Source organism: Neoarius graeffei, chromosome 1 (assembly GCF_027579695.1).
Source record: "Neoarius graeffei isolate fNeoGra1 chromosome 1, fNeoGra1.pri, whole genome shotgun sequence".
Taxonomy (NCBI): Eukaryota; Metazoa; Chordata; class Actinopteri; order Siluriformes; family Ariidae; genus Neoarius; species Neoarius graeffei.
The window spans coordinates 50,151,937-50,176,463 of record NC_083569.1 but is presented as its reverse complement, the minus strand read 5'-3'; the positions used below and the strand labels follow the sequence as shown (position 1 = coordinate 50,176,463).

Here is a 24,527-nt window from a genome sequence, read left to right as displayed (position 1 = left end):
TGCACTCTCATGATAATTGCACTATGTTTTGAGAACACCAAATCACAAGACTTTGTGAATTGTTTCACAATTAACCATGCAGATCTTAGATATAAACCCTTTTGAAAGGTCTCAGGACATGTTAGGTAGCATTCACAGAATTCACTACACTAATTGTAAAGTTTCTAAAGGTGAAGTCACATTCTGGGTGAATTTGTTAGTGAATCAAAAAGAATAAAAAAGATTGTTCTGCCATGACACAAATGTTATTGGATTTCTCCAGGGTGTCATACACTGCAACTAAATCACAGTAGCATGCTAAGCTGCTTACCCTGGTTTTGAATTCCTCCTGGCCTATTTCGGAGGTAGGGCTGTCAGAGCTTTCTTCAGGACCCTGCTTGGGCTGAAGCTCCAATTCCTGTTTAACTGCCTTAATTTTCTGAAGATCTCCTTGGATGCTTAAAATACTTCTACCATCTCCATCACCTGAAGACATTTTCTTGACTTTGTTCATCTCTAGAGGGGGTGCCTCTCTGGTTTCACTAATCTTTTCCTCTTGTTCTGGTTCCAAGACAAATTCATGCCAGCAGGGCAGTGTTTTCCTACCACTATTTAAGACATAATTGAAATTCTTCTGGTTCTGTGCTGAAGTTGCAAAGTCTGATTCAGAAACCACCTTAGCGTCTGGCCTACATTGTTCATCCGTCATAATGGGGAACAATGCAACATCACTTGCCCAGTGAGATGTGTTGTCTGGCGTGGAGTCTTTACACTGTGTTTGAGATGTTACTGACTCAGGGGATTCTGGGCGGCAATCAATATCAAATATCAGAGAGTCAGGTGTAATAGATACAATGGGTTCTAGTTCCCTCAGTGCTTCAGGGGATGGAGATCTGCATGCAGACTCAAAAGAAAATATGGGGGATGATAATGATCTTGAATCGCATTCTGACAATTCAGAACCAGGTGATACTGGCCTTTGTTTAGTTTCTGGCCAAAGTGATGCATATTCTGAAGACATCCAGGTTATATCACATTTTTGTAAATCAGACATTATCGGAGACAACTGCCTAAATTGAACATTATGTTCATATGGAATTGGTGAAGCGGATAAGAATTCAGGTATAGGAGAGTCAGGGGAAAGTCTTTGAAATTCATTGACAGAAGACACAGACTCTGGGGAAGGGGGTCGACTTTCATACTGAAAAATCATTGTATAAGGCATATGCTCAGGTATGGGGGAATCAGGTGTAAGAGATCTGAATTCATTTATAGATCTAATAGACTCTGGTGATGAAGCTCTGAGATCATCTGAAATTTCCAGATATTCATATCCTTCGGATGTGTACTGAGATATAGAATCAGTAGAGTTTTCTTCAGGAAATTCAAAAGATTCCCTAGCATATTTCCTTGACTGTGTTAAGGATAAATCTGATAATGCTGTTTGGTTTTCAGAAAGGGGTAGAGTCGAAATGTTGTGGACTTGCTTAGAAATTTGGGAAGTCTCATGATTAAGAGCGGGTATTTTATAACCGCCTTGACCAGTGATGCTATTTGACTCATCCATTTTGCAAGTCTGAACAATTTTCATTCTACAGCCAGTATACTCAAATAGACCTGTTTTGGGACTGAACATTTCCCCCTTGTAATGTGGGTCATGTATGTGAGATATGAGGTTCAAAGGAATAGCTTTATATACAAGTTTGTATTCAGGCATCAATTTGATAGTCTCTTGAAATTGAGCATATGATGTAGTTCCAGATGAATCGACTGACACTCTTCTTTGTTCAGCAGTAAATATATCTCCTTCAAGACCTTTACATTCTATAGTTTCTGAATGTACTGATTCAGGTGAATGTGTTTTATATCCACACACTGGCCAAGTACTGTCAAATAGTAATGACTGAAATTCTGGAATAGGTGAGTCAGGTGATAGTGGTCCATTTTCATCTGCTGATACTACTGAATCAGGTGAAGCTGGTCTATAATCAGAAGGCACAACAGTGTAAACATTAAACTCATAATCTTCATCTGAAGTCATGGATTCAGGAGAGGATGATCTATGTCCTGTTACTGACACTAAATCAACCAACATCGTTGAGTACTGTGGTATCGGTGAATCTGGAGACAGAGGTCTACATGCACTAACTGAATCTGGTGAAGATACTCTAATATCCGATGCTGAGATCAAAGACTGTGGTGACATCGCAAATAATTCATATTCTATTGAATTAGAACATACTGATTCAGGTGAACATGATCCATGTCCAGAAATTGGCAGAGCGCACTCAGAGAAAGATGGTGTGAATGCCTGGATAGGTGAGTCAGGTGCTAATCGTGTGTTCTCATCTACTGATGCAATTGAGTCAGGTGATGAAGGTCTGTGATCAGAATCTGCAACAGTGAGAACATTAAACTGATCATCTTCATCTGAAGCCATAGACTCAGGAGAGGGTGATGTAGGTCCTGTTACTGTCAGTAACTCGGCCAACGTTGTTGAATATTGTGGTACTGGCGAATCTGGAGACAGTGGTCTACATGAGCTAACTGAATCTGGCGAGACACTTCTCGTATCTATCACTGAGATCACATACTCTGGTGACATTTGTTCATATTCTATTGAATTAGAACATATTGATTCAGGTGAACATGATCTACATTCAGGAAAAGGAAGAACACTCTCAAAGAAATATGGTCTAAATGCTGGGATAGGCGAGTCAGGTGATAATTGTGTGTTCTCATCTATTGATGCCATTGATTCAGGAGATGATGGTCTATGATCAGAATCTGCAGTACTGAGAATGCTAACCTCATAATCATTATCTGAAGCCATAGAGTCAGGAGAGGACACTCTACATCCCGTTACTAACACTACATCAACCAACATGGTTGAGTACTGTGGTATTGGTGAATCTGGAGACAGTGATCTACATGAGCTAATAGAATCTGGTGAGGATCCTCTAAAGTGTGATGCTAAGATCATAGATTCAGGTGACATAGGCCTGTACTCTGGGATGGAGTCAGGGCTAAGGGGTCTAGCTTCAAATTCTGACTGAACTGAATCAGGTGACTCTGGCCTTTGCTCTACATCAAACAGGTCTCCAGGAAACAAGTCATGTTCTATTGAATTAGAATATATTGACTCAGGTGAACATGATCTATACCCAGAAACTGGCAAACTACTCTCAGGAAAAAATGGTCTGAACTGTTGTATAGGTGAGTCAGGTGATAATGGTCTATTCTCATCTGCTGATTTCATGGAATCAGGTGATGATGCCCGAGAAACTGTCACATGATCAGCATTCAGCTCATTATCATCATCATCATCATCATAATTTTTATCTGCAGCCAGAGACTCAGGAGAGGATGGTCTATGCCCTATTGCTGGCATTAACTCGCAGAACAATCCTGAGTACTGTGGTATTGGCGAATCCGGAGACAGCGGTCTACATGCACTAACTGAATCTGGTGAAGATCCTCTAATCTCTGATGCTGAGATCAAAGACTGTGGTGACATAGCAAATAATTCATATTCTAATGAATTAGAACATACTGATTCAGGTGAACATGATCCATGTCCAGAAATTGGCAGAGCACTCTCAGAGAAAGATGGTGTGAATGCCTGGATAGGTGAGTCAGGTGCTAATCGTGTGTTCTCATCTACTGATGCAATTGAGTCAGGTGATGAAGGTCTGTGATCAGAATCTGCAACAGTGAGAACATTAAACTGATAATCTTCATCTGAAGCCATAGACTCAGGAGAGGGTGATCTAGGTCCTTTTACTGTCAGTAACTCAGCTAACATTGTTGAGTATTGTGGTACTGGTGAATCTGGAGACAGTGGTCTACATGAGCTAACTGAATCTGGCGAGACGCTTCTCATATCTATCACTGAGATCACATACTCTGGTGACATTTGTTCATATTCTATTGAATTAGAACATATTGATTCAGGTGAACATGATCTACATTCAGGAAAAGGAAGAACACTCTCAAAGAAATATGGTCTAAATGCTGGGATAGGCGAGTCAGGTGATAATTGTGTGTTCTCATCTATTGATGCCATTGATTCAGGAGATGATGGTCTATGATCAGAATCTGCAGTACTGAGAATGTTAACCTCATAATCATTATCTGAAGCCATAGAGTCAGGAGAGGACAATCTACATCCCGTTACTAACACTACATCAACCAACATGGTTGAGTACTGTGGTATTGGTGAATCTGGAGACAGTGATCTACATGAGCTAATAGAATCTGGTGAGGATCTTCTAAAGTGTGATGCTAAGATCATAGATTCGGGTGACATAGGCCTGTACTCTGGGATGGAGTCAGGGCTAAGGGGTCTAGCTTCAAATTCTGACTGAACTGAATCAGGTGACTCTGGCCTTTGCTCTACATCAAACAGGTCTCCAGGAAACAAGTCATGTTCTATTGCATTGGAACATACTGATTCAGGTGAACATGATCTATACCCAGAAACTGGAAGTGCATGTTCAGAAAACAAAGATCTAAAATCTGGTATCGGTGAATCTTGGGATAAACATTCATTAGTCGCTAATGATGCTATAGATTGAAGTGAACTTCTACAGTCAGAACTTATGGAACTCAAATTATTTAATTCACAATCTGAACTTGATGCTAATGATTCAAGTGAAGATGATCTACATCCTGCTACTGGCAGTAGTTCAAAGAACATTGTTGAGTACTGTGGTATTGGTGAATCTGGAGACAGTGATCTACATGAGCTAATAGAATCTGGTGAGGATCTTCTAAAGTGTGATGCTAAGATCATAGATTCGGGTGACATAGGCCTGTACTCTGGGATGGAGTCAGGGCTAAGGGGTCTAGCTTCAAATTCTGACTGAACTGAATCAGGTGACTCTGGCCTTTGCTCTACATCAAACAGGTCTCCAGGAAACAAGTCATGTTCTATTGCATTGGAACATACTGATTCAGGTGAACATGATCTATACCCAGAAACTGGAAGTGCATGTTCAGGAAACAAAGATCTAAAATCTGGTATCGGTGAATCTTGGGATAAGCATTCATTAGTCGCTAATGATGCTATAGATTGAAGTGAACTTCTACAGTCAGAACTTATGGAACTCAAATTATTTAATTCACAATCTGAACTTGATGCTAATGATTCAAGTGAAGATGATCTACATCCTGCTACTGGCAGTAGTTCAAAGAACATTGTTGAGTACTGTGGTATTGGTGAATCTGGAGACAGTGATCTACATGAGCTAATAGAATCTGGTGAGGATCCTCTAAAGTGTGATGCTAAGATCATAGATTCGGGTGACATAGGCCTGTACTCTGGGATGGAGTCAGGGCTAAGGGGTCTAGCTTCAAATTCTGACTGAACTGAATCAGGTGACTCTGGCCTTTGCTCTACATCAAACAGGTCTCCAGGAAACAAGTCATGTTCTATTGAATTAGAATATATTGACTCAGGTGAACATGATCTATACCCAGAAACTGGAAGTGCATGTTCAGGAAACAAAGACCTAAAATCTGGTATTGGTGAATCTTGGGGTAAGCATTCATCAGTTGCTAATGATGCTATAGATTGAGGTGAAGTTCTACAGTCTGAACTTATGAAACTCAAATTATTTAATTCACAATCTGAACCTGATGCTAAAGATTCAAGTGAAGACGATCGACATCCTGCTACTGGCAGTAGTTCACAAAACATCACTGAGTACTGTGGTATTGGTGAATCTGGAGATAGTGGTCTACATGCACTAACTGAATCTGGTGAAGATCCTCTAATGTCTGACACTAAGATTATAGATTCACTTGAAATAGGCCTATATTCTGGGATGGAGTCGGGGCTAAGGGGTCTAGATTCAAGTTCTGATTGAAATGAGTCAGGTGACTCTGGCCTTTGCTCTACATTAAGCAGGTCTCCAGCAAATGATTCAGTTTCTATTGAATTAGAATATATTGATTCAGGTGAGCATGATCTGTGTCCAGAAATCTGCAAACTACTCTCAGGAAAAAATGATCTGAACTGCTGTATAGGTGAATCAGGTGATAATTGTCTATTCTCATCTGTTTTTACAATATATTCAAAATCACCATGGTTGGTGCAGAATGTTTTACCTTTGTATTGGGGATCATTTACTTTACTAATAAAGTTGTGAGCATTTCTCTTGGTGGCTGCAATTTCACTTTCCTTGATCGAGGTTTTTTCAAGATTAAATTGGTTTTGGATTTGTATAGGCCTAGCTTCTGACAACCCAATTGCTTTTGATTCATGACTGGACAAAGAGTCACATGGCTCTGTGGTTAAGGTTTGATCATCTGCTCCTTTTAATGATGTACTTAATTTACAGTCCTTGGGACTATTAAGTCTATGTGTCAAAGTAGATTCAACTTGGTCAGTGAGATGGGCATTCCCTTCTTTGTGTTTTGCATTTTTTGATAACTTTGTTTTTTGACATTTTTTAGCAGGTACCTTAGCAGATAAAGTCAGAGGCTTTGTGATATTTTCAGAGGCATATTCATTGGATGTCTTTTCAGATTCCATGATTGCTATTTGTTTGCTTAAAGGTTTGGTAGAATCAGGAAGTAACAGACCCTCTAAATCACATTTGTTTAAGCGGTTATCAGTTTCCAAAGTCTCAGGGGATTGTTGCCTGAAATAATGGCTTTGCAACAACTTACGTTCGGCTTCAGATGTAAGGATATTTGAAGATTCTATTTGAAATGAAGATATTTCATTGACATGCAATAAGATATCACAATCTGTCCCTTTCTTTTTATATTCAGGTAATATTAAATCTGGCGAAGGTGGTCCAGGGATATTTAGTGATGATGCTGAATCTGGTGAAGGTGGCCGATTATCAAACAGTGTTCTCGTGGGTGAGATCAATATGTCCTCTCTGTCTGAAAGATCTGACTCAAGTGATTCAGAGTGATATCCTAAAGATGTATACAATTCACAAACTGGTGAAAAGCTTGGTATTGGGGAATCAGGTGAAAGAGGTATATGTTCATTTACGGATGAAAACGAATCAGGTGACAAAGGTCGACCTTCCTCTGAAAATATTATAGGAGAAATAAGCTCACATTCTCTTTCTGAAAGATCAGATTTTGTTGATACAGATCTGCATTCTTTTGTAGACATGATTTCATACAGATTTTGAACAAAGCTAGGTAGCGGTGAATCAGGTGAAAGACATTTCCATTCACTGACTGATGCTGCTGATTCAGGAGATGATGGTCGCCCTTCAAACAACCATTCTGATGACAATTCATCCCCTAAATCTGAAATCTCAGATTCAGGAGATGATGATATAGATCCCACCACTTGCGTAAAATAGTCAGATACTTCTGGTGTAAAACTGGGTATTGGTGAATCACAAGAAAATAATATATACTCATTCAACGATACTGTTGATCCAGGGCCAGATGATCTATCCACAAAGATATCAGAATCCCAAGCATCATGCTCAGAGTCCGAGGGAGTCTCAGGAGATAGTTCTCTGTCTAATGTGTCAGTGGTAAAGGACCCAGGAAAAAGAGATCCATCTGATTCAGGTGTAAATGATCTACATTCAGTCCATGATCCTGGTGAAATTGGTCTATCTATTTCATCAGTAACCATTAAAGAGCTTTGTGGACTGAAATGAATGTTTGACTCATGCACATCAAAAGTGTACAACTGATCTGAGTCAGCAGAAATCCTAGGCATGTCCACATGCATAGTAAATTCTGGTGCTACGTATTCCCAAACTGGTGGTAGTGGTGAATGTGGTCTAAAATCAGATACAGGAGAATCAGGAGAGAGTAGTTTTTGTTCAGTACCTGATGCTGCAGATTCAGGTGAACATTCTCTTAATTCATCTATCAGCATACATGAATCTAGTGAGCCTGATCTGTACTCAAATGGAATTGGTGAGTCTGGTGGTAGTGAAACAGTAGATTCAGGCGATAAGGATCTATATTCGTGCAAAGATATTTCCAAGTCAGCTTCATATTCAGATACAGAAACTGGTGATGATGATCGAAACTCGGTTGAAGACATCAAATAATCTTGCATGAAAGGTCTAGTGTCAGAAACTGAATTAGAGAGTACACTGGAATATTTTGCTTCATACTGGGAATTTGTTGCTCTAATCTTAGACTCTGGTGCGTGTACTTCAAATCTGGTACTGAACTTTAAATAATCTGACTCATCCATGATAGGATTTGATAAAGAATTTGCCTGCCCAGTTGCTGAGTCAAGTGACATCTGACCAAGTGTAGAGTCAATATTACTTGCTGAAATTTTACCCTCATGCCAAGGCAACAGCTGTTTCAGGGGTGAACTACAAACTATCTTAATGTTTTGAAGTTGCTCCTTGGTGGAAATATTTGTGTTGGTTGTTTCTGAAGCTACAGAAACAACTTGATCAACATTTAAGGCCTCTGCTGCATCCACTTTGTTCACAGTGATACCCTCATGTTCAGATGATTCAAAACTCTCTGTAACTATGTTAATATCTTTGCCAAGAGCCGTTGCCAAAACGTCATCTTCACTGAAGAGGGCTTTGTAGAATTTATCAGAAATCTCCTCAACATGATGCTTCATGTACTCATCACTTAGCCTTTGGTTACTTGGCAGTTCATACACCGGTTTTGCCTTGGCTTCTGGGATTGCTGTGTCCATCTCAGAATGTGGATTTTCTGTTACCGATGAAGCTTGTGCTAGTGTGACTTTGTGAGAAACCTTTTGGTTTGATGGCTGAAAGAATGGAAGTGACACAGAAGATGCATAATGGGAACCATAGTCCTCAGTTGCTTGTTTGAGCTCCACAGAGAGCTCACTGAAATCTGCCTCACTATGCTCAGATTCCAACAAGGTATCTTCAAAATCTGTCATTATTAATTCTATTTTCTTTTGTCTGCAGTCTCTTGGTAATTCAGTGGATGTAATGCTCCCTTCAGTACAAGTATCAATAGGGGTGTGCTCAGATTGACCCCCAGCTGCTCCTAACTCTTGTAAAGCCTCATCATTAATGGGATTTAACTGCTGTGCTGGAATTTTTGATGGTAGTTTGGAAACAGCTCCTTCTTTGTAAACTGGGCCATATTGTTGAGACTGGAGCCTCCATGGTGTAGTTTTGTACAGGGTAAAGAAAGGACTTACTTTTTTGACAGTGCCAGGGAACTGTTGTCTTAGACCAATCATCTCAAAACCAGACAGTGTTGAGCCTGCAGCCACCCTGTAAATAAATATGATTTTAACAATAAAGTAGTTTTGGTTTGATAAATGACTGATTTGAGTTTTTCAAATGACTCACTCTTCAGCTTTATCTGTGTGCAGCTGTGACTTCTCTTTCTGGGTATCACTGAGCGAAGATACACTAGAAGAGAGATCCTCGGCAGATACTAATGGAGGTTGACCCTCAGACTTTGGCCTTCTTGAAGTGAGCTCTGTGTGGCGGACTGGCCTAGGACTGTCGATGTCCTCGTGAAGAGCTGAGAAACCTGGAGGGGATATAACACTGCTGTAATTCTAGCTTTAAAAATGAAGGCAAGACATTGTGAGTTACAAAGTTAGCAATAGATTCTCATCTAACTCAGGGATTCAATGGCAATTAGATTTGCCTAATCTTATCTTCTCTTCTTTCAAATTAGAAATATTATTTTCATATTTGTCAAAGTGGATGTTATGGTTACCTTCACTGTGGTCCAGTGATATAGACTGCTCCATATCTGCATAGGTATATGATGAATGGTCCTGAGTGGACTGTACGATCTTTGCTTCAATGAGATGTACAATGTCCATACGATTAATCTTCGTGAGCTTTGAGATCAAAATGCTTTCTGTAGAGAATTTGAAAAGATTCAACACATTAAATATGCATTTTGTTTATGATCCTTTTGACCATTCAAATTTGAAATTTAAGCTAAATAACCATATCTACAGTATGCCTGATTCCATGATGTCTAATAACAATATTATCCACTCCAAATCAAGACAGATTTCTTTAGTCATCTTTTATTATGACACACAGTGCAATTTAACAATGTCTTGGTTTCCATTAGTGGCAAATAAAAAGTAGAACCAGTGAGATAATCATTTAAATGAGTCTTCAATACAATACTTGAAATAATTGTACCAAAGTGACTTTGTTGTTCCCTTTTAGAAAGTGATTAACAATCCTACCTGTAGCATTTGTCCCCTCTCTTTTTGTCCATAGTTTTATGAGTGCATGACTTTGGTCTTGTAATGAGTTTGGATTCTCTACTCTTATCTGATTGACCTGCTCTTCATCAAATTCAAGTTCACGAGCCAGCTCTAGATGAACAGTAGAGAACACAGCAATGTTTGAAAGAAAAGACAGAACTGCAAATAATATTGTTTGAATTTTAATGGGAGGAAAAGCTATGTTCACTTACTGATGTCAGAGTTCTGTTTAAATTGTACATAGTTTATTACAGAATAAAAAGCCATCCAACCCACTGTGTGTTCAGATTTATATCATCTGCCACCTGACTGAAAGCAAGTAGTAAACCTTTCAGAGCACACGCATAATGCGTGATTTAAAAAAAATTTGCTAGAGGTAGAGGGGATATGGATGGTGTATGGATGTTTCTGTCAATGTTCCTGTGATATCACCAGAGCATACTAATGCTGCTTTTACCTGTCCAGCTGAAACCAAGATGATCAGCCATTACAGCCAATCGTCCTTCCTTCCTGTCAAGCTCATCCTGTGGATCCACTGCAAATGCCATGGTCAAGACACATAATATGCCATCACCAAAACACATACTAAAGAACTAAGAAAATATGGTCCCTATAATTTTGAACAGAAGCAGTAACAAAAAAAACAAACAAAAAAAAAGATCATATCCACCACTAATGTACACAAAATGTAAATGAAATACAAGTAGGTGACAAATGAAAAGGGGAAAAAATACTGAAAAGTGTTGTTCCACTGCAAGCTGTTAGAATAGGTTTGATGGGACTTGACACAAGTGTCTGGAATTATACTGGAGGGATGAAGAAGCATTTTCCAAAAGATATTTGCTGAGTTGGTGTTTTGCTGATTGTGGTATAAAGTGCTATCTAACACATTTGATCCAAAATCTCCCAGAGATGTTCAATTGGGTTGAAATCCGGTGGCCGCTAAGACCAAAGTATAATATTTACATCATTTTTAAAACACTGTGAGCCCTCATGCCCTGTGGATGGGGCATTGCCATCCTGGAAGAGATCACTCTCATCCCATCCCACTCTTCACTCTAAAGTGAGCACAAACCATGCTAGCAAAATATCTCCCACAGAATAATACAGATACCAGTTTTTTTCCCTTTAATTTGTCACCCATCTGTATGTAATCACTGGCTTTCTCTTGCCTTTAAACTACTTTTCGTATTTATTTTTAATGTGTTTGAATTATGTTTGAATTCTAACCAAAACTTATCAAACATTGAAATAAAATAGCGATTATTGTGATTAGTTAAATTATCTGTGATTAGGTAGGGTTTCCAATATACATTTTAATGTCAGAACACATTGTCTAAGAATACTGTAAAGGTTTTTATTTATTTTGTTCTGGTGTATACTATGACCTATAGTGCACTGCAGGAAGTTTCATGAAAAATATTGTAATTTGCCAGTAAACTTAGGGAATTATGCAAAAGGGCAAACGTCATTCCATACTGTATGTGTATCCATAAATGTCTAGATGTATGGCAGCGGCCATTTCAGCATGCTCTGAAGATTAACTCTCTAATACAAATAGCATTCATAAAATCAATGAACAAAATCATTATTGACAATACTCTAACACGTACAAGGAAAGAAGACAGACACAAACACAATTCAAACGTCACAAAAGCACCAGAAAGAGTTGAAGCTTTAGCTACAAGACAGAGAGGCAGCACCTTCATTGCTAACGTGCTGAGGCAGATGAGAGAGAGAGAATGGGCCCCTTATGATGGGGATACCTTGACTTTGGACTTGGGCTTTATCAGCAGGGATTCTTTCCATCTGCGTCTCAACAGGGTCGTCCCATCGAGGCCTAATGACCAATGGGTCCTCAGGAAGAGGCATCTGCATGTCAGGGAAAGGCTCACTTTCTATTACTGAGACATCTATGGTGCTGCTTTCATCGTCCGACATGGCAGCTGCCTCCTCTTTCTCTTTTTCTGCTTGGGCTAACCTCTCCACTAGCTTAGCTGCCTCATCACTAATCTCCTCAAAAAAATCAATCGACTTCTTGCGCTTCTCGGATGGCTGATCTTTTTTGCAAGTTGCAGTGGTATGAGTTGGTTGACCAGGCTTTCCCCTGACAGGTAGCTTTGATGGTAATGTCTTATATTTGTTGGGCAGCTCAGTACCTGCTGGACGACCCTGGTCCTTTTTTGCTGGTTTCTTTGTAGAATCACTTTCACAGTAGCTCTTGGCTTTGATAGACCTGGTCACTCTGGAGCTTACAGAGGGACCTGTGTCTGTCTCAGATTTTCTCCTTGTTTCAGGTTTTACAGGTAATTTAGACTTTTTCTCCTTAGGAGATCTCACAGATAAATCATGTTCTGTCTCCGATTTGTGGGAAATTGCTTTTATAGGGATTCTTGATTTTGGCTTCTCCTCCTCCTTAGAGAAGGAGGACTTTTTCTTAGTAGATGCAGTGTTACCTTTAGAGTCAGGCTTTGTTTTTGACTTTGATATCATTTTGGAAGTTTGGGGTGTCTTTTCTGGAGCTTTGGGTAGCTCTATCACTGATTGCTCATCCTCTGGGGAAGAATCTGAGGACTCTTGGTTCTGCTGGGAATAAACTGATCTGGTTACTGTTGACACTGCTGTCTGGACATCAGTTATGATAGTTTCTGAAGAACCAAGATCAGCCTCTGAAGAACTATCTTCAGCTACCTTTTCTGTTTTTATTTCTCCAGCTTCTTTTGCAATGTTGTTTTTACTTGTTTTAGGTGAAGCAGAAACAGCCAATTTAATGGGGATTGTAGACTGTGAGGCATCTGACTTAGAAACTATATCTGATTGATCATCCTCAGATATGGAGGGAAGGGATATGTCTGTAGGCTCTTTTGAAAATTCCTCAGTATCTTCTGGTTTAATCTGCACAGTGAGGTTTATGGTAACCTCTCTTTCTGCTCCTGTAAAGTCTGCACTAGGTTCTTCCATATTATCCTCTACAAGTGCCTCTTCGATTGGTTGCTCTACTACTTGAAAATAAGCAAAGCCTTCCTCCTCATATCCCCTTTTGGTCATGTCTATTGCTCCACTTCTAGTCATTTCAAATAGTTTACCCTCTTGAAAAAGGAAAGGGTTTTGTTCATTTGTTGGTGTGCCTTCCTCGGTGGGTGTCCTTCCCGGTGTGGTGTCTGGAGTTGCACCTTGGGACTGTCGATCTACTGCCAGACCCAAAATCTTTTGCTCCTCTTCTTTCACTCTTGCTGCAAAGGCATCATCATCTTCTCGTATAGTATTCCAGTTGTCTGCCAGAGTTTTTGCAGTTACCCCTCTAGACTTTGTTTTAGGAAGTTCTTCATCTAAATCATCATCTTCGGTGTCATCATAAATACATATTTCTGGTTTAAATGTTTCCCTTGCTTGCCTAATAATACCAGGCAACGAATCAGTTTCAGCCCTGAGACTTTCCCTGCTTAAACCTAGATCAGATGTCCCTGCAGGCCTTATGTGATCACAGTTAACATCACCTGTTATATTACATTCTATCTGACTATGTGATTTGCTAGAAACTCCCTCGTAGGCTGATGCATCTTTCTGCTTTCCACCCTTATCATCATGTTTGCTTTCAGTTGACTTTCTTTGGCTTTCCTCTTTTAGTTCAGGAGGTATATTGACCATCTCTTCATTGCTAAGCAATTGTTTATTGGACTGTTCTAACTCTTTCATACTATGTGACTGCATTTCTTTTTGTAGAGGGATCTGATGGGCTTTTGCAGTATGCTTTTCTGAGACAGACTGAGGTCCCTCCATTGCTGATTCATCTGTTGATGCTGCAGTGTGGGCCATGTCCTCAGATGTTTGAGGGATCTCATGTACACCTGCTGGAAAAGGAGAGGGAGGTTGTACTTTAATAGTAGGTTCAATAGATTGTGCTACCTCTGACCCTTGTTTTGTCACAGTAGGCCCAAGGCCATCCACTGAAGCTGTTTCAACTTTGGATTCAGGCCCAATCAATATGATGCTTTCAGACTCATTCATGGTCTGAGAGAAGATATCTTTGCTATTGCCCTTTCTGTCTTTTTCATCTTGCTCCATCTCATCAAATGTTTTTATTTTGGCAGCCATTTTAAACATCTCTTCCTCAGGGGTGAATTTCCTTTGGGTTATGACACACTCCAACACATTTCCCTCTGCAACCTTGGGTATGGCAGATGAAATTAGGAACATGGACAGGACCATAGGGTCTGGGGTTTTGGGATTGAGCTCATAACTTACCTCTTCAGAATTTGGGGTGTCAGGGGAAAAGGGACTCTTACCCGAACTTGTCAGCTGAGATGTCTGCTTGCAACTGTCATCGTCGACACTACCCTCCTGGTCTCTGGGGAGTCTATGCAAATTTTCTGGGGGTATCTCAGGAGCTTTGGAGGATGTCGGGTGCCCTGTAGTCACACTGGGTTGCTCTACTGTAGGAGGCAAGGTCATGATGTTTTTTTGTTCTACAGGGCTGCTTTCTAGAGAATCACAGCATGGGGAGTCTTTGGTTGGACTAGGTTCAATTGAGTCTGGGGATTTATGGGAGGAGTTGTCTTCCATAAGGGGGCTACCTTCTAATGAGTCCTTATGACTAATGGTTATAGAATCATCAGCTACTGGACTAATGGTCTCTGAATCTTGATGTCTAAGAGGCAGTACTAAACCACTATAACCCTGTGTGTCAGCCCTTGTAGCCAGGTAGTCAGCTGAGGTTGATAGTTGTTGACCATCTGATGGTTCTTCATCACTCAAAAAACTGTCTATTGTTTCAGAAACCCTTTTCATTAGTTTTCGAGATTTTGGTGGTTTAGATGATGTCAAAGGAATGTCTTCACCAACAGAATTTTTTTCACCAACAAATTTAACAGTTTTGCCCTGAGAAGCAGACAGAGACTCACTTTTTGAGGGATAATCCACTGCATTTTTCACAGACAAGCATCCAAGAGTTGCTGTAGATGCCTGATCATCAGCTGTCTTTGCACCAGTGGAAGAGGAGTTAGATAGTGTACTTGTCTCATCTTTGGCTGTAACTGTTTCTACTTTTGAGAGCTTTCCATCTATGTATTGACCTGGCTGTTTGGGTGATGATGAAAGGCTTTCAGGACTTGTATCCAGAGTTTCTGCCATGCCTTCATGTTTGTCACTGTCTTCTGAGCTCATGTGGGCTTCGCCTACACTGGCACAAGGAGAAACTGCTAGCCCTTCAATTTTGTGACTGTCAGAGCTGTCATCAAGTGGATCTGGGCCGCTATAAAGTTGAGACACTCTAGTGTCCTTAGATAAAGCTTGGGTTAACGGAGTAGCCAAATTTGTCTTGACTGTAGGCTCCGCTGATTGTAAGGCAGAAGTAACCTCATCTTGCACTTTTGGCATTTTAAGTTCTTGATACTGAACACTGTCTTCTGGTTCTGCTCTTACAATGGAACTTAAGTCTTGAGAATGCTGTATCTCTGTGCTAATCTGAAATTCTTTTGTTTTCTGTGGGCCAACACATTTTATAGTTTCACGTGACACTTCTAGTCCATGTGCTGATGCTTGAGACTGGGACTGTGAGGACAGAGTCTCCTTTATTTGAACTGTTTTCGTGTGTTTTGGACCAGAACTTGCTTTATGTTCAAAAAGTCCAGACTTTCCCTTTGAAGGGTCTTGACCTGTCTGAAAAGCCCTCATGAGTTCTCTTACTGACATAGTCTCTTCTAGTCTCTCTGACTCATGTTTTGGTGATTTTATGGGAGCTTGTGTTTTTTTAGCAGTCGGTGTTTTTTGCTGTTTAATAAAAGATGATTTTTTTTCTGAAGACCCAGGAGAGGGTTTGCTGCCAGTCTGCTTGCGGACTTTTTGTTCCTCCTCCACCTTCTTTTGAAGAGCTTTAACTTTGTCTTTAATTGAGCCAATGGGCGTTTCTTCAACTACTGGAGACACAGGTGACATTTTTTGGTTTGAGGGAGCATGTAAGAGGCCATCATCTCGATGTGTTTTTTCTGTTCTCTCACTAACAGAACCCGTTTTTGAAGTGGACACATTGTATTCATCACTCTGTCCATGAGGCCCTTTTCTACGAATGGGCTTTTTCACTTCAGCCACATGTACTTTAGTATCTTTGATCACAGTTGGTACAATTTTCTTGCCACCTTTGCGCAAAACAACTTCAGTGAACTTTTCCTGTAGCACACTCTCCTGCACTGCAGTTCCAGATGACACTGGTGCATCTAGAAAGTACTCTTTATGGTCTCCATCTATACCCTTTTGTGTCTGTGACCCTCGGCTACCTCGAATATCCTTAAGAAGTGCTTCTTGGGTCTCAAAAGCTGCCATCATTTTGGCCTCCTCAATTTCACAGTCTGAAAGAAGAACCCACTCCTCATCCTTTCTATATGGACGACTTTCTGCTTCTGCGGACTCTTCAACAACCTTATCTTCATAGGTCCCACTCCTTAGAATTTCATTGACTTTCTCCAAATCCTCTTTTACCTTTTCCACTATTTCAAAAGGCTCCCCTGACACCTCCTCCACCCCTTTCTCTAGACTACCCCCATGCATAGAGTTTGACTTCTCAGAGGGATCAGTGGTCAGAATGGCAGTCATTTTGATCAGATCTTGTTTCATCTCTGACACCTCAGAGAGTAAATCTGGGCTTGCAAGGGCAGGAGAATCTCGAATCAAGTGGGTTTTCAGGATGGATGTCTCTGTAGAATTTTCCGTCTCTTCTTCATCTTCCGTTTACAAGGAGGATATTTAAGGAGCAAATTAAACAAAAAATTAAATTAAAGGGAACAAAGATTTGAAAAAGAGATCAGGTTTGGATTGGCACAAAGTTTCAAGGAACAGAACAGGATTGAATGTTGTAAGAGTGCAGTAAAGACTCAAAGGACAGACAACAGACTTACAGGGATGAATAACAACTGCAAAGCAAATTATAGCCAAATTTTATAGACCTTAAGGGAATAAGCAGGAAATAACTTGCTTATCTGAAATCCACACAAAAGCACATTCACACATTCAAGACAATGGGAAAAATCAACTAAAATATCAGTTTAAATAAATGAATAAATAAATAAATAAATTAATTAATTAATTAATTAAAAAAAAAACAAACAAACACAAGGTTCTCAGTGGAAGACCAGTGCAGATAAACATTTATTCAAGTAAACTCGCAAACTCAGGTTTACTACAAAAATGAATTAGGGTGAATTGAGACAAACAGAAATAAACAATGTGTTCAAAAACTTTTTTTTTTAGTTTCCAAAAGAAAGCCAGTGATATAACACTAGTATTGGTTTTCAAGAATAAAGTGATGAAAGTAATGACCAATTGCTTCTTATGTCTGTGAATTAGGCAAGTTTAAATTAAAACTTAAACATAATAATAATAATAATAATAATAATAATAACTAGAGCAACATGCAATGCATAAGGTGTCAAAATTAAAGATGATCATACTGTTTTGCACCCATTCCCAAGCAACATTCACACACACGTAATGTAAGTCAAGTTATTTCCATGCAAAGCTTATTAACCTATATATTCTAATAGGTGAGTATCTAGTAGGTACTGATTCCACCCCAAATAAACAATTAAACACGTCATTACATTACATAGTGTGGTAATGTATTTTTATGGTCCTTACTGCACAAAATATTGTAAGTAATCTATTTAATGAAAGATATTGCATACCATAATTAATCAATGAAAATGGGTCTAAATTTATTCACAATATATTCAAGATCATGTCAGCACGTGGCGGCACGGTGGTGTAGTGGTTAGCGCTGTCGCCTCACAGCAAGAAGGTCCTGGGTTCGAGCCCCCTGGCCGGCGAGGGCCTTTCTGTGTGGAGTTTGCATGTTCTCCCCGTGTCCGCGTGGGTTTCCTCCGGGTGCTCCGGTTTCCCCCACAGTCCAAAGACATGCAGGTTAGGTTAACTGGTGACTCTAAATTGACCGTAGGTGTGAATGTGAGTGTGAATGGTTGTCTGTGTCTATGTGTCAGCCCTGTGATGACCTGGCGACTTGTCCAGGGTGTACCCCACCTTTCGCCCGTAGTCAGCTGGGATAGGCTCCAGCTTGCCTGCGACCCTGTAGAAGGATAAAGCGGCTAGAGATAATGTGATGTGATGTGTGATGTCAGCACGTTTACTTTCTGTCAAGTACACATTTATGTGCACATACATGCATATTAATTACATACTAATTGCTAGAGGCCAAAAGTTTACACACACCTTGTCCAAAGACATTTACACCCAATTTTTTCACAACTTCCCATACATTTCAATGTTTCATGCATTTCCTTTGTGAGGGTTTACTTTATTTCCATAAGAGGTAATTTCAAAATAATAGCTTAGAGCCAGATTATTTTAGCTTTAAGTGACTATATCAGCTTTTCAGTGGGTCAAGTTTCAGTGGGGTTTCCAGTGGGTAGCTTTCCACAAGCTTCTCATACAACCCTGATTCCAAAGAAGTTGGGACAAAGTACAAATTGTAAATAAAAACAGAATGCAGTAATTTACAAATCTCAAAAACTGATATTGTATTCACAATAGAACATAGACAACATATCAAATGTCGAAAGTGAGACATTTTGAAATTTCATGCCAAATATTGGCTCATTTGAAATTTCATGACAGCAACACATCTCAAAAAAGTTGGGACAGGGGCAATAAGAGGCTGGAAAAGTTAAAGGTACAAAAAAGGAACAGCTGGAGGACCAAATTGCAACTCATTAGGTCAATTGGCAATAGGTCATTAACATGACTGGGTATAAAAAGAGCATCTTGGAGTGGCAGCGGCTCTCAGAAGTAAAGATGGGAAGAGGATCACCGATCCCCCTAATTCTGCGCCAACAAATAGTGGAGCAATATCAGAAAGGAGTTTGACAGTGTAAAATTGCAAAGAGTTTGAACATATCATCTACAGCGCATAATATCATTAAAAGATTCAGAGAATCTGGAAGAATCTCTGTGGTCAAGGCCGGAAAACCATACTGGGTGCCCGTGATCTTCGGGCCCTTAGACGCCACTGCATCACATACAGGCATGCTTCTGTATTGGAAATCACAAAATGGGCTCAAGAATATTTCCAGAGAACATTATCTGTGAACATAATTCACTGTGCCATCTGCCGTTGCCAGCTAAAACTCTATAGTTCAAAGAAGAAGCCGTATCTAAACATGATCCAGAAGCGCAGACGTCTTCTCTGGGCCAAGGCTCATTTAAAATGGACTGTGGCAAAGTGGAAAACTGTTCTGTGGTCAGACGAATCAAAATTTGAAGTTCTTTATGGAAATCAGGGACGCCGTGTCATTCGGACTAAAGAGGAGAAGGACGACCCAAGTTGTTATCAGCGCTCAGTTCAGAAACCTGCATCTCTGATGGTATGGGGTTGCATTAGTGCGTGTGGCATGGGCAGCTTACACATCTGGAAAGACACCATCAATGCTGAAAGGTATATTCAGGTTCTAGAGCAACATATGCTCCCATCCAGACGACGTCTCTTTCAGGGAAGACCTTGCATTTTCCAACATGACAATGCCAAACCACATACTGCATCAATTACAGCATCATGGCTGCGTAGAAGAAGGGTCCGGGTACTGAACTGGCCAGCCTGCAGTCCAGATCTTTCACCCATAGAAAACATTTGGCGCATCATAAAACGGAAGATACGACAAAAAAGACCCAAGACAGTTGAGCAACTAGAATCCTACGTTAGACAAGAATGGGTTAACATTCCTATCCCTAAACTTGAGCAACTTGTCTCCTCAGTCCCCAGACATTTACAGACTGTTGTAAAGAGAAAAGGGGATGTCTCACAGTGGTAAACATGGCCTTGTCCCAACTTTTTTGAGATGTGTTGTTGTCATGAAATTTAAAATCACCTAATTTTTCTCTTTAAATGATACATTTTCTCAGTTTAAACATTTGATATGTCATCTATGTTCTATTCTGAATAAAATATGGAATTTTGAAACTTCCACATCATTGCATTCCGTTTTTATTTACAATTTGTACTTTGTCCCAACTTTTTTGGAATCGGGGTTGTAATACTTTGTTGGAATTTTTGCCCATTCCTAATGTACCAACTGATGTAACTCTGTCAGATTTGTGAGCCTCCTTGATTGTACAATATATTTCTGTTCAGTCCACAAATCTTCTGTTGGATTCGGGACTCTGTGAAAGCCACTCCATTATACTTTTTTTAAGCCATTCTTATCTTTAAGCCAGTTTGTTACAACTCTGGATGCTTAGGATGATTATTCTGATAAAGGGCCCAGTTGTGACCATGTTTTACATTCTGGCTGATGTCTTGAAGTGGTTGAGCTGATGTCTTCAGTATTTCTAGATAATTCCTCCTTCATCATGATACCATCTATTTTCTGAAGTGTACCAGTATATTTTTGAGCAAAACACAACACCATGATGCTGCCACTCCCATGTTTCACAGTTTGCATAGTGTTCTTGGGATTAAAATCCTAAACCTTTTTCCACCATTCATAGCACTGATCATGATGGCCAAACATGTCAATTTTTTTTAACTTCATCTAACTTAAATCTAGCGTGTTTTATGCCAGTCTTGGAATAGGGCCTTCTTTGCATGACATGCCATGACTGATTTGACTTGACTTCCTTTTAGGTAATGGTAATGTAGTAGGACATTTTTAATTGTGGATGTACATAATTTGGTACCCGATACCCACAATCCCTTCACTAGTTTTTTTGTTGTCTTGGTATCCAGTTGAACTTTTAGGACTAAAGTTTGTTAATCCCTAAGAGTTAATTTATTTCTCTTTCCTGAATGATGCGGTGTCTTTGTGGTCCCAAAATTTTTATATTCGCATTCAATTGTTTTGTACAAATGCTTGTGGAACCTGCAGTTGTTTTGAAATTGCTCCTAAGGAGGAACTGGATTTGTGGAGGTCTGGTCTGAGTTATCAAGGGCAAAAAGGCACTGGCTCTTAATTTAGCCACACATGAACTCCCAATTAACTCCTAATTATGACAATTGGCCAATAAAAAACTTATAAAATCAAGTTATATCAATTTATGGAATATTCTAGACTGCTCAATGAGACAGTCAACTTGGTATATGTAAACGTTTGACCCACCAGAATTCTGATATAGTAAATCTGTCTTAATGCCTACAGTCACATTACAAGCCTCATTGTTCGATTCCAATTTTTTGCTCAGGTTGGATTTGCCTATCTTGATGGTTCACATTCATAATTAAAAGTGGCCTGTATCTAACTGTAATGTGACTGCATCTGTCCTCTGAAACAGCACGTATAAGTGCATTTTTGCATGAGTCATCTACATCACCAACAACAAAAACACTGTATTTGTGAGACAACTCATGGTATTAAACCAACAAAATGGACATGCTAATAGCTAATGTATGCACCGTATTTTGCTCTGGAGGACGGCAGTTTGTCATCTGTAAATGATCAGGTCGAGAGGGTGAAAAAAGCCAGGCAGCTAGCTTTTGCTGTTTTCAAAGCTATTGTAGCTCTCCTCCATTGTTGTTTTACCGTGCTGGCGATGCTGGTTAATGAAAACAGCGCTCAGCACATGTATAGGCAAAAAGGCACAAGAATTCTGATCTGACCATTCTCATTCATGTCTGAACTTTGGCCACATCTTGGACTATATACAAAACTGACTTAAATCTGATTTGAAAAGGTCATATTCCTGTGTCCACACAGCCCTGAAAATATCAGATCTGTGTCACATGAAGGTACAGATATCCTGACTGGCTTGCCAAATAAAATGTATTGTAGCATGAGTTCAGTGGAGTTTTGAAAGACTGATATTGATTTTCTTTAGTCTACTGTAGGTGTATGTAGACATTTGGCCTCAAATGTATAGATAGATAGATAGATAGATAGATAGATAGATAGATAGATAGATAGATAGATAGATAGATAGATAGATAGATAGATAGATAGATAGAACTCCAATTTCAAAAAAGTTGGGATGCTGTGTAAAATGTAAATAAAAACAGAGTGCAATGATTTGCAAATCTTTTTCGACCTATATTCATTTGAATACAATCCAAAGACAAGATATTTAATGTTCAAACTGAATAAACTTTATTGGAGTTTTTTTTTTTCAAATATACATTCATTCTGAATTTGATGCCTGCAACGCAGTCCAAAATAAAGTTGGGACAGGGGCATGTTTACCACTCTGTTACTTCATCTTTTCTTTTAACAACACTCTGTAAGTGTTTGGGAACTGAAGACACTAATTGTTGAAGTTTTGAAAGTGAAATTCCTTCCCATTCTTGCTTGATATATGACTTCAGTTGCTGAACAGTACAGGATCTCCATTGTCCTATTTTGCGCTTCATAATGCACCACACATTTTCAATGGGAAGCAGGCAGGCCAGTTTAGCACCCGCACTCTTTTACTATGAAGCCATGCCATTGTAACACGTACAGAATGTAGCTTGGCATTGTCTTGCTGGAATAAGCAGAGATGCCCCTGAAAAAAACATTGTTTGGATGGCAGCATATCTCACCTCATCTCATTATCTCTAGCCGCTTTATCCTTCTACAGGGTCGCAGGCAAGCTGGAGCCTATCCCAGCTGACTACGGGCGAAAGGCGGGGTACACCCTGGACAAGTCGCCAGGTCATCACAGGGCTGACACATAGACACAGACAACCATTCACATTCACACCTACGGTCAATTTAGAGTCACCAGTTAACCTAACCTGCATGTCTTTGGACTGTGGGGGAAACTGGAGCACCCGGAGGAAACCCACGTGGACACGGGGAGAACATGCAAACTCCGGACAGAAAGGCCCTCGCCGGCCACGGGGCTCAAACCCAGACCTTCTTGCTGTGAGGCGACAGCGCTAACCACTACACCACCGTGATGGCAGCATATGTTACTCCAAAACCTGTATGTACCTTTCAGCATTAATTGAACCTTCACAGTTGTGCAAGTTACCCATGCCATGGACACTAGCACACCCCCATACCATTACAGTTGCTGGCTTTTGAACTTTGTGCTGGTAACTATCTGGATACTCCTTTTCCTTTTTAGCCCGGATGACACAACATTCACGATTTCCAAAAACAAATATGGACTCGTCAGACTACTGGACACTTTTCCACTTTGCATCAGTCTATCTCAGATGAGCTCATATCCAGAGAATTCAGCAGCATTTCTGGATATTGTTGATATATGGCTTTCATTTTGCATGGTAAATGCAGAGATGAACTGTGCTTACCAACAACGGTTATCCAAAGTGTTTCCGAGCCCATGTAGTAATGTTCTTTATACAATCATGTTGGTTTTTAACGGAGTGCTGCCTGAGGTATCTATGGTCACAGGTGTTTAATGTTGGTTTTTCGGCCTTGCCCCATATGTACATTGATTTCTCTGAATCTTTTGAAGATATTATGGATTACTGATGGTGAAATCCCTAGATTTCTTGCAATTATACATTGAGAATCACTATTCTTAAACTCTTGGATTATTTTCCCGCACATTTTTTCACAAAGTGGTGAACCTTGCCCCATCCTTGCTTGTGAATGACTGAGCCTTTCCAATTACCAATTAACTTGCTTAGCTGTAGACTGCCCCTGTCCCACACAAGTTCAGAATGAAGGTATAATAATAATAATAATAATAATAATAATAATAATAATAATAATAATACAGTTTATCAGTTTGAACATTAAAAATATTGTCTTTGTATTATATTTGATTAAATATAGGTCAAAAAGGATTTTGACAGATGCAAGTAGGGAGTCTAACTCTTGCAGTTACCAGATGGCTAGCTCCCCCCCCACTGTAACCCTAGCTATGTAATAGGCAATAGGTCAAGGGCTATAGAAACTGAGATCGGCACCACCAAATGCGCCTTAAGGGCCTGGTTAGTACTAGAATGGGAGACTGTCTGGAAAGACCAGGTCCTGGCATGGGAGGGACTTCGAAAAGGATTTGCAAATTATTGCATTCTGTTTTTATTTGTTTTACACAGCGTCCCAACTTTTTTGAAATCAGGGTTGTAGATAGCTAGATAGATAGACAGATAATTGCGCATGAGGGATACTAAACACAGGGAAAGAGGAAACTACTTTGCTTTGCAGTTTGTTATAAAATTTGATGATGGGTGGAACGCTATTTAATGACACAAATATCACATTATGAATTGAATTTTATGTTGCATGTTCATACAGGGACAGTATCTTTTTTAGAACTTGCTCTCTGTAATGCCCAGGAATTGAGGGATCCAGGGATGTGGGAAGGCAGTTTACATCGATGGTGTTGGAATTTTAAGCAGCATTTCACATGTTGTATATGTCATATCCAAACGTAGTCAAATATTATATACCACAGAGCGGTTGAATTTTTAAATCAC

At 39.8% G+C, this 24,527-nt stretch overlaps 1 protein-coding gene across 13 annotated transcripts in view; it reads right to left on the bottom strand.

Moving 5' to 3' along the window:
• ank2b (ankyrin 2b, neuronal) overlaps nt 1–24,527 on the bottom strand; it is a 359,605-nt gene that overhangs the window by 16,489 nt on the left and 318,589 nt on the right. For 11 of the 13 annotated variants that reach the window (XM_060933349.1, XM_060933287.1, XM_060933279.1 and 8 more), the window contains 5 exons: nt 10,623–10,700; nt 10,145–10,276; nt 9,655–9,801; nt 9,276–9,462; nt 9,122–9,197 (listed from right to left, as the gene is read on the bottom strand). In XM_060933349.1, coding sequence (XP_060789332.1) covers nt 9,122–9,197; nt 9,276–9,462; nt 9,655–9,801; nt 10,145–10,276; nt 10,623–10,700 — 620 coding nt within the window. Of the gene's footprint in view, nt 1–310; nt 7,143–9,121; nt 9,198–9,275; nt 9,463–9,654; nt 9,802–10,144; nt 10,277–10,622; nt 10,701–24,527 lie in introns of those variants that run through there. The other 2 variants (XM_060933261.1, XM_060933270.1) reach the window with 2 other exon arrangements.